The following is a 12935-nucleotide window of genomic DNA, read 5'->3' as shown; positions in this document are numbered from 1 at the left end:
AATTAAATTTAAAAAAAATATATATATATATCACTACATATTCTAGATAAATTTAAATTCCTGATCTTACAGTTTGATCAAGTAAATTAAGATTTTATGCCAATAATTTATTTACCGATTATTGCGGCTATTTATATATATATATATTATAATGATTTGTGAGCTGTAATTTATAATAAAAATTAAAAAAATATTTTTATAAATAAATTAAAATAATATAAATATTAATATATTTATAAATAATTATTATTATAAATTTATTGTGCTAAGTAAAATTAATTTCTAATGTTATTAGTTTTAAATTATTTATTATAAAATAATTTATTAAATTTAATAAAAAATTTAATATTTAAAATTTTAATTATAAATATATAATATGTAAAATCTATATTTATCTAAACATTTAATTAAAATTTAAGTAGATAATGATTTTATTATTTAAATTAATTTAAAATTAATAAAATTTAAAATTTGTACATATTTAAATTTATAAATAGATGATAATTTTATAATCGAATTTAAATTTATAGTGAATGATAAATTAAGTAGATAATTATTTTATTATTTAAATTAATTTTACATTAATAAAAATTTAAATTTTGAATTATATATAGATACCAAAATAACATATTTAAATATTAGATAATATTAAAAAAATAAAAAGTAATATATAAAAGTTTTAAATAATAAATACGTATAAATATAATTCATTTATATTATAATATTAAAGGTGTAAGGCATGTTGATTAAAATTAGTATATATAAAAGTGGAAAGGAGGGTGGAATAATGAGATTTCTTACATTGCCTTTTTTTCTTTTTATTTTATTTATCATTTTTATTTAATTTAATTTAAAAAAATAAATGCTAAATTTATTTAATATTCTATTTAATTTAATATAAAAATAATAAAAAATCACAAATATTAAAAAGATTTCCTATTACTATACAAGAAATATTATGATACTGATAAAAATTTATCAGTAACAATACTAAAACACGTTTTATGTGTGAATTTTTTAAATATTTGTTGCTTAAAGTGAATATCAAAGATTACTTATTACTTAAAGTAAATATAAAAAAAATAATATTAAAAATTAAAGATAATTATATAATATTATATAAATATTATATAAATATATTAATTTTTTTAAATAATAGATATAAATAATAATTATACTATCATTTACGAGTTAAAATAACGTGCAATTGATTAATATTAGTAAATTATAAATATCTACAACAAAAATATTATAAATTTATAATTATATGCAAATTTAACTTCAATTAAGTTAATATTTCATTAAAAAAATCTCTATTTTATTTATAAATGTAATATACGATAACATTTTAATTCTCAATATATTAATAGTATTATCAAATTTTTAATAATTTTTTACAAGAATTTTTTAGAAACGTTAATTTAAAGGAAAATGTTGATTTTTTTAATAAAACGCTATTAAGATATTTATAGTTGTAAAATGGTTAAGAGAAAAGTTTTTATCGAAAATTTTGGAAATATAATTAAATAAATTAAAATAGGAATATGATTTAAAAATTTATATAATTTCTACAATTAATTTACATAATAAAACTTATAGTTACCACAAATTTATAAATTAATTTACGATTGAATTCATACATTATTTCTAAATTTAAGTGCATCACGATCACCCTCTAATTTGGTTTATATTCTTTATAAAAATAATATTGAAAAGTTAAAACTCATTATAAAACGATTTTCGCTAATTTTCCGATTAAGTAATGAGCTGAGTCGTGGAGGACCAACGTACACGTAGCACGAAATTTCACAAGGATATCCCACCATGCTAAAAGTCTATATACTAAATTCCCAAGTCTTCCATGTAAAAATTTCCAAGTCAAGTCAACTAACGTGTTTAGCAGATAAAGACCATCTCCATAGCCATATATTATAGCGTATAGACTAAATGAAGAGAATCACAGACCTTGTTGGTGACTCCACCGGCCATGGCTGCTTTCTCTTTTATTCTTCTCTTTGCTCTGTTTCTCCCTGTTTTTACTTTTATCAAGGCTTGTCCAACAGAGGTTCAATGTGGAAGACTGGGTCCGATCAAATACCCTTTCACTATAGAGGGACATGAGGACTGCGGTCTCCTTGTGGTGAATGATTGCAGCAAGGAAATGCAGATGATCCAGTTTGAGAATGAGAGGGGATATCCAATTCGGTATCAAGTCGAAAGCTTCTCCCCAGTAGGCTCTTTATCTACTAAGCTTTCGGTTATTGACATGGATCTCCAGCATAGCCTGAATGATAAGAGATGTGAATCCTTCAACAATCTGAGTCTTCCCGGTCTCCCATACGTTACTTTTAAAATGAATTCCAGTCTAAAAACCATGTACAAATGCGACTACTCTGTAGAGTCTGGAGATCCTGATAATTTTAGGTTTCATAGTTGCGGTGGCTTCAAATTCTATTACGCTGTCAAGGATAATGCAAGTATTCCAAGTCCTCTGCTTGATTGTTCAACTCTGCAGCTTCCACTCAACATAACCAATGTTGATCACGACATTTTCCGAATTTTAACTTCTACCTTCTCTCTTCTTGTTAGCTTACAGGATCCAATGCAAGGACACAAAGGGCAAGGACACAAAGGTGCGTGCAGGCATATATTTCTTATACACTTTTCTATATGCCAATTTGAATTTGTCATTTCTGTAATCTTTAAACTAACAATATAGTTATTTGTACTTTTGATTCAGGATCCGGAAGCAGAGCATGGAAAACAGTAGGTAATATGCTTTCGCACTTCTCAAATAATTCTTTTTTCAACATTCATCGCAAACTACCTAGCATTACATCACGACATATTCCTAATGTTTGAACTTCTAAATTCTCTCTTCCTGCCAGCATACGGCCAGATAGACTAGAAAGACAGAAAGGTTGTCTCAGGCTTATTTCTTTAGACACGATTCTATGTGCAACTTTTACATATATATACGCCATAATTATTACTTTGAACTCTGTTGCTAGATCGAGATTGAAGCTAGGACTAGGACTAGGGAATAGGTATTCGACTTCTTCAAAATCTCCATTTCGCTTCTGCATATATTTCTCAACATCCAATGGACAATTTTTCTTATAATGATTTTTTCTACAGTATTTTAATCTCCTTTGACCATTGTTGCAGCTCTCTCGGTTTCCGGAATTGTGCTTCTAATTATATTTTGTTGCTTTATTATAAAGTTTTCGCCCAATTGCTCCATTTTCTATTGGAAGAAGAACACACAAGACCATCAAAATATTGAGGCTTTTCTTAAGAACCATGGAGTGCTGGCACCAAAAAGATACAAATATTCTGAAGTTAAGAAAATGACAGGGTCCTTCAATGATAAACTAGGCCAAGGAGGTTATGGAAGTGTTTACAAAGGGAAGTTACCTGATGGCCGCCTGGTGGCAGTGAAGGTATTGAAGGAATCCAAGAGAAATGGAGAAGAATTTATAAACGAGGTTGCAAGCATTAGTAGGACTTCCCACGTCAATATTGTCACTCTTTTAGGATTTTGCTTTGAGGATTCCAAACGAGCTCTAATCTATGAGTTCATGTCTAAAGGATCTCTTGAAAAGTACATATACGAAGAAAATCCCTTGAAAGCTGATCGTCAATTGGGTTGGGAGACATTACACCATATTGCAATTGGCATTGCTCGAGGATTAGAGTACTTGCACCGAGGTTGTAACACAAGGATTCTACATTTTGACATAAAGCCTCACAACATTCTTCTAGACGAAACTTTCTGTCCTAAAATTTCTGATTTTGGACTAGCTAAAATATGCCCCAGAAAAGAGAGTATCATATCGATGATGGGAGCTAGAGGGACAGCTGGGTATATTGCACCTGAAGTATTCTGTAGAAATTTTGGAGGGGTATCTCACAAGTCTGATGTTTATAGCTATGGGATGCTAGTGTTAGAAATGGTTGGAGGAAGAAAGAATATCTGTGTTTCAGTTGATAATACTAGTGAGATATATTTTCCTCATTGGATATTCAAGCGTCTGGAGCTAGGAGAAGAGCTTGGAGTTGATGGAACTGCTAACGCAGAGGACAACCAACTAGTAAGAAAAATGGTGGTGGTAAGCTTATGGTGCATACAAACTGATCCCTCAAATAGGCCGCCGATGAGCAGAGTGGTAGAAATGCTGCAAGGGACACTGGACTCGCTGCCAATCCCACCAAAACCATATTTGTTCTCCCCTCCAAGGTCAGTTGCAAGTTCATCGCCCTCACCACATTATGATTCTTAGGACTATTATGAAATTTCGATTTTTCCACTGGCAACTGTTTGTCTCCATAACTGGTTGCATTCTCATCTAAGATTGCTGACAAGTTGAGTTGGCAGTTTGTTCATATTATTAGTGTGTTATCGTTTCTAGATCTGTCTTAAACATGAAAATAATACAATAATTGGTTAATGGCTCTTCCAATTTTATAAAAGTTATCTAATAATTATATTTACATTTATTAGAAAAATTTAAATATAATTAAATTAATAATTTTTTAATATTAAATTCACTCATAATGCTAAAAAATTAAAATAGTCTTCAAAATACATTAAATAGATTTATTAAAAAATTAATAAATAAAATCATTTCAAAAACATAGGAGAAGAGCTTACTTGTGCAGAATAAATTCTTTGATCGGTTTGAATTGACTTGGAGTCTGCATTTTGAACCAAACTAATATATACATATCAAAGCAAAGTCATTCATAAATTAATTTATAAATCAAAATGAACAAAAGTTAAGTCCAACAGTTATGGGTTTTTAAAACTACATATGTGTAAGTTAGGAATATAAATAAATCAAATTATTTTTTTTAACAAAAATATTTATTATATCATAATATATAATATGATTGTAATTTTTTTTCTCTTATTAATATATATATATATATATATTTATTTAATTTTTTATTTTAAATAAAGTTAGATTGTATTTTTTTAAAATAATATTTTTTTAATTTATTAAATAAAATATAACTTAAATTCTTTTAATTTTTTGCTTGGTTATTGAAAATTACTATAAAATTATATATTTTCTTAAAAAATAAAGTATGATAACAAAATAAAAGTAATAAAAGAAGAAAATAAATTACATGTAATTTATTTATATATATATATATATATATTAACTATTAATGAATTTATCATTTAAATTAATTTAAAATATAAAAAAATTAACTTTTAAGAAAAAAATCAAAATTTTGATATAAATATTATTGAAATAACACATTTAAATATTAAATAATTATAAAAATAATATAAAATTAAAATGTTATTAATATTAAATTATTCAATAATAAGTGATTGTTTTAATTATTAATAATTATATCAAGAATTGTAATTAAATATTAACTAATTATAAAAAAGAATATAAAAATAAAAGTTTTGATGATGTAAAATTATTAGATAATGCGTTGATCTTTTAATTATAACAATTACATTTATTTTTAAAGTAAAAATAATTGTTATTATTTAAATTAAGTACCTATATTGATAAGTATAAAATATTAATAAATTTAGTAATATTATGTTATAAGATAAAAAGTTATTTATATTATTAACTATTATATTGAAAATTTAAAGTGAATAATACTTTTTATTAACTAAATTAATTTAAAATTAGTAAATAATTATTTTAATTTAAATTAAAAAAATTACTTATTGTAATAAAAATAATTTATTGAATTTAATAAGAAAGTTAATATTTAAAAATTTTAATTATAAATATATAATAGGTAAAATCTACATTTATTTAAGTATGTAATTAAAATTTAAGTAGATAATGATTTTATTATTTAAATTAGTTTAAAGTTAATAAAATTTAATATTTATATATATTTAAATTTATAAGTAGATGATAATTTTATAATCCAATTTAAATTTATAGTGAATGATAAATTAAGTAGATAATTATTTCATTATTTAAATTAATTTAATATTAATAAAAAATTTAAATTTTGAATTATATATAAATACTAAAATAATATATTTAAATATTAAATAATATTGAAAAAATAAAAAAGTAATAAATAAAAATTTTAAATAATAATTATTTTATATATATAATAAATACATATTTATAAATATAATTCGTTTATGTTATAACGAATATTAAACGTACATTAAAATTTGTATATATAAAAGTGGGAAAGGTTGGAAGAATAATGGAATTTTTTATATTATTTACCATTTCTACGTAATTTAATATAAACAATAAAAAATAAAAATTAAATTTATTTAATATCTTATTTAATTTAGTATAAAAATATTAAAAATTTAATATACAAGAAATACTGATTGAATATTTCCTATGCATAGTGAAATGCTGAAATATATTTTATATGTGAATTTTTTGGATATTTATTGCCTAAAATAATTATCAAAAGATATTTATGGTCTCAAGTAAATATTAAAAAAATTTCGTTTCTGAAATTTTTATATTTATTTTTTAAAATAAATATAAAAAAATATATATTTTTAATATAATTCATTCTATATTCAAAATGGCTAAGTCTCCTCTGTGATTTTGGATAAAATTTATATATACGGGTGATCTGAGATCCAGAAAATAGAGTTTTACAATGAGTTCTGTAAAACTGGCAAAAAGTCCCCCTCTAGGGGAGAGTATTTCCCCCTTTTATATGTTTCCTTTTGTCCGCTAGTGTAACGACCCGGAAATCCGACCCGTTACCGGCGCTAGGATCCAGATCGGCTTAAGGCCGCCGGGACCCGTAGCAAGCCTACATACCTCCTGTAAACCTGTGGAATCCCATACATAACAACATATACATGATCTGTAAAAATTTTTCTTTTCTCTTATCCAAGCAAAACCTGTGCATGCACAAAATCATACATAAACCCCACACTGGAGTCCTCATCAAATACTCCAACGGGGTATCATCGTCATACATATCAGCTTGGATAATCATGGTCATTAACATCATTACTCATTAAACACTCTGTAAATAATGGGGATTCACGCACCTCTAGGTCAAGCACTACTATAATCCTCAATACATCATCAAATCATTCATTACATCATGTTCATAAGTACTCATTACATCATGTTCATGTCCACTACTATCTATTACAACATACGTGACTTAACTTCACTCTAGCCGACTTCCTGATCTATCCTGTACCTGCAATTCTGGGGATAAAGGGAGTGGGGTGAGCTACTAGAGCCCAGTGAGCAGAATAATAAAACATCAATTTAAATCATGCTTTCATGTATGCGCCATAACACAAACATTTCACAACAAGGATGAACTTGTCACCATTTAGCCCCTATCTTTCTTACTTATACATGCCGGGGGCGTAGAGCCGTAGCAGGCACACCCGGACTTCCATAATCTGTCATAGTGCCAGGGGCGTAGAGCCGTAGCAGGCACACCTGGTCTCACATAGGCTATCATGACATACAAGGGCTAATGGATCATTCAACATTCATCCACATCAACAACAAAGTATGCAATGCAACATATTCGTGAATTCTAATGCAAACAACCTAATATATCTCATGGCATTCATGATGCTTGAATCATGCTAAAACATTTCATTAATTTGCTTTAAAACTTAAAGTTTATTCCACTCACCTCTGGCTAGCTCTGAAGAGACTCTGAAGCAGCTGGCTCACTGCTAGGGGTCTCGGTTCCTCGGGTCCGAACCTACACAGGTGGACTCAAATGAGGGACCAAACATACATGAACATGACTCTAAAATACTCCCCAAAAGCCCCCTAAAATATCCTGAAAACATCACATGAAAACATGCAAGAAATGGCTGAACAGGGCACTTTCGGCGGCAGGTTCGGCGGCCGAAAGTCCCTCTGCAGCCGAAAATCATGCAGGTTCGGCGGCACTTTCGGCGGCCGAACCTCCCAGATAGAGACGAAACTTGAGTTTCGGGGGCAGGCTTCGGCAGCCGAAACTGCCTCCACAAGGGGGTTCGGCGGCCGAAAGTCACTTCGGCGGCCGAACCTGAGTTTCTGTCGAAGGGCAGAAACTTGGCTCCCTTGTGTCCACAGCCTCCAAAACGCCTCAAAACATGCATAAACTTGTTTCTACACATGCATACACATCATACATCACACCTAGGGGTCTCAAACCATAATATACCCCAACTACAACACTTCAAACAACACATTTCCAACATACATTGTTCAAATCACAACATAAACCCATAAACCTAACAACAAGCCTAAACATGCATTCTACCCCATCAACTTGCATAAAACTTTCATAAAACATAAAAGAAGCATAGATCGAAGCTTACCTCTTGAAGATCGAGAGGAAGAACGACCCTAGCTCGGAAAATGGAGGGATTTAGCTCCAAGACTTCCAAGCTCCAAACTTGCTTAAAAACACTCAAAAACTTTTGTGGAACCTTAAAACTCAAAGAAAATGGTGGGGATTGAAGGAAAAACACAAGATTTGGGAGAGGGAGGTCGGAAGCTTGCTGTGGCTGAAAATGGGAGAAAACTCTCCCATTTCGGCTAAGTGCCCCTTTTATAGGTGGCTGGCCAGGCCACGTTCGGGGGCCGAAGGTGCCTCCGCATGCATGCAAGGTTCGGCGGCCGAACTTGGAGTTCGGCGGCCGAACCTGGGCTTCCCCCACTCATGCTTTCGGGGGCCTAACGTGCCTCCAAAACGCATGCATGTTCGGCGGCCGAACTTGACTTTCGGCGGCCGAACCTGGGTTTTCCTCCAAAGACTTCTCATGCAAAACTCATTTAATTTCATACTTAAAACCATTAAAAACATGAAAACATTTTACAAAAACATGGTTCTACCCTTCTAGAGGTCTCCGACATCCGAGATTCCACCGGACGGTAGGAATTCCGATACCGGAGTCTAGCCGGGTATTACAGCTAGTGACGGGTAACAGAACGTGTGTCATTGGACCACCTGTCCCTGCTACGTTGATACGAATGTACGAGGGAATCAAATCTCTGCCCCATGCGTAACGGCCCCCTGATTCTTCCCGGGTACACATGCGGATGGTCCCACAAGGCGAATGGGCTGAGCTGGGCTCGAGGCGAATGGCCCCACAAGGCGATTGGGGCCCGGTCTTTGAGCTGGGCTGGACCCGATTCTCGGAAGGAGTTTAGAAGCCTTCAGACTAGGAGCTGTCCTAATGGGCCTGTCCTAATGGGCTCGGCCTTAGACTGGAGTGAAGAAATCTAGCGGTCATCAATTGCCCCTTTACCTTCTCGTCAGTTATTATCCAGCTGATGAGGGGGTAAATACCGAGAGTCATCATGACCGCGCCGCCCAAGGACAAAACTGTTCGGAACATCTTTTCGGCATTTTATTGTTTCAAATTTCACTTCCCGTCAGTCTCTCCAGAACGTTGGCTCTTCTCTGTTCTATCGCTCTCTTTGCTTTTCTCTGCTCGTTTGCCCTAATCACTTTCCAGGTACGACTCTTCTCTTACCATGGATAGCTCTAGTCTCCCTGATGTCGTCCACCAGGAGTCTAGCATCACCCCGTCTAACATTAGGAGTTTTATCTCTAGGGAATACCTGGATACCCCTCTTTACCACATCCGAGCTCCTTACCGGAATGAGAGGATCGTTCTTCCTGATCCTTCTCCCCCTAGCTTAATCGACCCTCAAAGGGACGTCAGTTTGGTTTTCTTTATCAAACAGAGGGAGTACGGTCTGTCCTTCCCCTTTTCTCCTTTCTTCAAAGAGGTCTTCCAGTATTTCGAGATTACTCCTCGGATGCTAACCCCTAACTCCGTTCTTTTCATGTCTTGCTTTGAGTCTGTGTGTCTGAGCTAAGGGTTTACACCCACGGTTCACTTGTTCGTCAGTTTCTTCAGGCTAGTCAAAGCGAGCCAGAAATTTTATTACTTTGCCCCTCGTGGAGGGTTGTCCATTTTCACGGGTTATAAAGACTCCATCAAGGGTTGGGTAGAGGGGTTCCTGGTGGTGGAGTTAAAGAAGAATACGGGGTTGGCTTGGGAGCTCAATCTCGACTGGAAGCATGTCTCTCTGGGTTGTAATGACCTGCCCCAGTTGGGTCTTACCGAGCAGGTCGGGTTCCTTCGACTGACTTCTGTGGATAGGAAGTATGACGTCGAAAAATGCTTGTTCGCGTCCAACCTTAGGGATATTAAGGACGCGGGTATCTTATTCTATCTTCCTGTGTTAATTTTTGCTTACACGACCTTTGCTCAGAACTGTTCTGATTTGCTTTGATTTTTAATTTTGTAGCCTCCGAGGTGAAGATGGATCAAATTAAGCCTCCCAAGAATCTCTTACTATCTCGGGAGAGCATGGACATTGCCCTGGATGCCCTCCTGGCTGGGCAAACTGTGAGGGAGGCTACCCAGAGGGTGGCCGAGGTTATTTCTTCTAGACCGGCTATCCGACCTCCTCCTCCTCCGGTTTCCTCACAAGCTCCTAGACCAAGCTCCTGACGTAGTAAGTCGTCTCGGCCCTCTAGTCGCAGCAGATCGAGCTCGGCTCTCCCGTTCTCTCCAGCCCCCCAACCTCGACGTTCTTCTGGGAGGGCGGAAGAGACTCCGAGAATTATTTTTAGAGTGGCCGTGGACGCCGGGCTGGCGAGGACGGATCCCGCCATTCCTCCTGTGGACGCTTCTGATATGGGGCCAGAAGTCCCCACTGTTGCTAAGGAGGGAGTCCCCAAGGTGGGGCTTGAGGTCCCCATTATTGAAGAGGAAGCTCCAGGGAAGAGCAAGGAGGTTATTCTCGTTGACGAAGATGTCCAGGGGGCCTCTATCGGTAATGTTGGATCTGGTCCTGCTAATGACGGAGGAGTCACAGAAAAGGTTGGGGACAAATGTCCTGCCCTCCCCGAAACGTCTGTCCCAGCTCCTGCTCGGAAGAAATCCAGGGCCTCCAAGGGATCAGCTCCAGCTCTTCCTCCTATTGGAAAGGAAAAGGAAGCTTCCAAGGGATTAGCTCCTGCTTCCCCCCCTCTAAAGAAGAAAGATGTTCCTGTGGTACCCCTGTTGCCTGCCCCTGATAACGACATTTTGAACGCGGAGGACATCACTCATCAGTCTCCTGCGAGCGTAGTTGCCGAAATCATTAAGGAGCGGATGTTCGGCGGTGTTATAGAGGCTTCAAACCCACGCTTGCTTGCCCTTACTGGTCTTCTAGCCAGTTCCACTAGGGAGCAAGCTGCCTTCCGGTCTCGACCTCGGGGAGAGCTTGGAGATACAATCAGGGAAATGCTCTTGATGGTAAGTTACTTCCCTTTTTATTTTCGTGTTAGCTTTCTTGAACTCTTTATCGTGATGGTTGTCTTTTTGTATCAGGTGATGGGCCTCTTTATGGAGGTGGATGCTCGCGACCACTCTCTCCAGGAATCTGTAGACCGCCGGATTGAGGAGGCACGCCTGGAGGAGAATCTGTCTGCAACCAGCGATGCTAGGGGCAACCTTACGGCAGCTCGGGAGCATGCCAGTTCCCTCCAGATAGAGCTGCATACAACACTGGAGGCCTTAAAAAGGGATGACGGGAAGGCTGCCGAGGCGCAGGAGCATGTCAAGTCCTTGGAAGTGGAGTTATCTCACACTCGAAGGATTCTCGAGGAGTCTAACGAGAGGGCAGCTGCCGCTGAGGTCCGCTGTGAAGAAGTCTTGAAGCAGCTGTCCTCCATGGTGGAGATCCTTCGTGAAAAGGATGAGGCTGTGAGTCAAAGGGACGAGGTCCAGCGTCAGTGCAATGCCGTGAAGGCCGATCTTGAAGGAGCTCAAGCTCGTTTTGACAAGATGAAGGCCCAGAAAGAGGGGGGCCCTAGCTCGGGTCGAGGTTCTCGAGCAGGAGTTGAGTAAGAGTTCAGATCGCATCAGAGATCTGGCCTCGGCAGCAGAGGAATCTAAACTTCTTAATCAACAACTCTGTCACGAGGTTGAGACTTTGGAGCATAGATGCTCAGCCCTACTCGAGGATGCCAGACTTGCTGAAGACAGGGTCCAGCTAGAGTGTGAGAGGCGTCTGATGGAATATAAAGAGTCTCCTGAGCTGAAAAAAGAGATCGAGCAGGCCTGTGATGCTTGCCTCCAGGATTATAAAAGTTCTTCTGAATTTGAAGCCAAGATAGCTGAGGCCTGTGAGAAGCGACTTGCGGAGTTCCAAAGCTCTGATGAAATGAAAGTTGCCATATGGAATAAAGGTCTCCGTATGTTCGCCTCTGGGTATAATAGAGGTTTGAGGACAGCTAGATACGCTCCCTCTACCCCGCTGTTTGAACTCCGAGCTAAGGAGGAAGACTCTGATGGTGAGGAGGTGCTTTATGGGGAGGACGACAGACCTTTGCCCAAGGGAGCTTCTCATACTGCAGTTGGGCCTTCTGAGGCAGACGCCGAGCTGGCTGATGGAGACGATGGGTCTCGGGGGCTGGAGGTCGTGCCTTTTATGGGCCTTGGGGGGTCGAGCCAGAAGGTGTTGGGTCTCCCAAAGACAGTAATGTAAAGAATGTAGATGTAGATAGTGCAGAAAGTAATGTAGATGTTAATGCCCCTAGACATGTAAGTCCTTTAAGGACTATTTTTCCTTCAGTAGAGTAAACTACAAAGTAGGTTGTATTTACTTTTCTTTTAATGATATTTGATTGTTGTGTTTGGTATTATTTTGATTGTTATTTATTTCTCTGGCTTTATTCATACTTGAGCTGTTTCTGCCTCCTCATTGGGCTACTTATTCTGTCTAAACGGTCTAATTTGTTTAATTTTAAAGATTGGCGAATAAAACACTTAGGAGGTGTTTAATGAATCTTATTTAACTATAGTGCCTTTCATTTCTTGCCCCTCAATTAATCAGGGCTGAAATCTTAACAAGAGACTTAGTCTCTGACTTATAAATTTATCTATTTTACTAAGGCATACGTTTGCAAGCTCTTTACGAGCTGAACTAGCCATA

General features: G+C 35.6%; 2 protein-coding genes across 4 annotated transcripts; both read left to right on the top strand.

Annotated features, from left to right (window-relative positions):
• The first annotated feature begins 1695 nt into the window (after positions 1-1695).
• LOC110599623 (PR5-like receptor kinase) lies at positions 1696-4473 on the top strand. Of its 3 annotated transcripts, XM_021736095.2 has the most exons (4): positions 1697-2473; positions 2597-2633; positions 2741-2770; positions 3169-4473. In XM_021736095.2, exons 1-4 carry the CDS (start codon positions 1988-1990, stop codon positions 4281-4283), a joined length of 1668 nt encoding a protein of 555 aa, XP_021591787.1. In that variant the 5' UTR covers positions 1697-1987; the 3' UTR covers positions 4284-4473. The 3 variants fall into 3 exon arrangements, with proteins under 3 accessions (XP_021591785.1, XP_021591787.1, XP_021591784.1); XM_021736093.2 differs by having other exon boundaries at positions 1696-2618; XM_021736092.2 differs by having other exon boundaries at positions 1702-2633.
• Positions 4474-8797: 4324 nt separating this feature from the next.
• LOC122721716 lies at positions 8798-12645 on the top strand. The gene is made up of 2 exons (XM_043950256.1): positions 8798-11254; positions 11330-12645. The coding sequence occupies exons 1-2, from the start codon at positions 10652-10654 to the stop codon at positions 11846-11848; spliced, it is 1122 nt and encodes a 373-aa protein (XP_043806191.1). The 5' UTR covers positions 8798-10651; the 3' UTR covers positions 11849-12645.
• The last annotated feature ends 290 nt before the right edge of the window (positions 12646-12935 follow it).

This window comes from Manihot esculenta, chromosome 14 (genome assembly GCF_001659605.2).
Source record: "Manihot esculenta cultivar AM560-2 chromosome 14, M.esculenta_v8, whole genome shotgun sequence".
NCBI lineage: Eukaryota > Viridiplantae > Streptophyta > Magnoliopsida > Malpighiales > Euphorbiaceae > Manihot > Manihot esculenta.
This window is presented reverse-complemented; position numbering and strand designations above follow the sequence as displayed.

Coding starts and splice junctions, on each gene's coding strand:
- LOC110599623 (XM_021736092.2), top strand. CDS start 1,988: ATGGCTGCTTTCTCTTTTATTCTTCTCTTTGCTCTGTTTCTCCCTGTT. Junction 2,634..2,740: donor CAAAGGGCAAGGACACAAAG/GTGCGTGCAGGC, acceptor CTTTTGATTCAG/GATCCGGAAGCAGAGCATGG. Junction 2,771..3,168: donor CAGAGCATGGAAAACAGTAG/GTAATATGCTTT, acceptor CCATTGTTGCAG/CTCTCTCGGTTTCCGGAATT.
- LOC122721716 (XM_043950256.1), top strand. CDS start 10,652: ATGGGGCCAGAAGTCCCCACTGTTGCTAAGGAGGGAGTCCCCAAGGTG. Junction 11,255..11,329: donor TCAGGGAAATGCTCTTGATG/GTAAGTTACTTC, acceptor TTTTTGTATCAG/GTGATGGGCCTCTTTATGGA.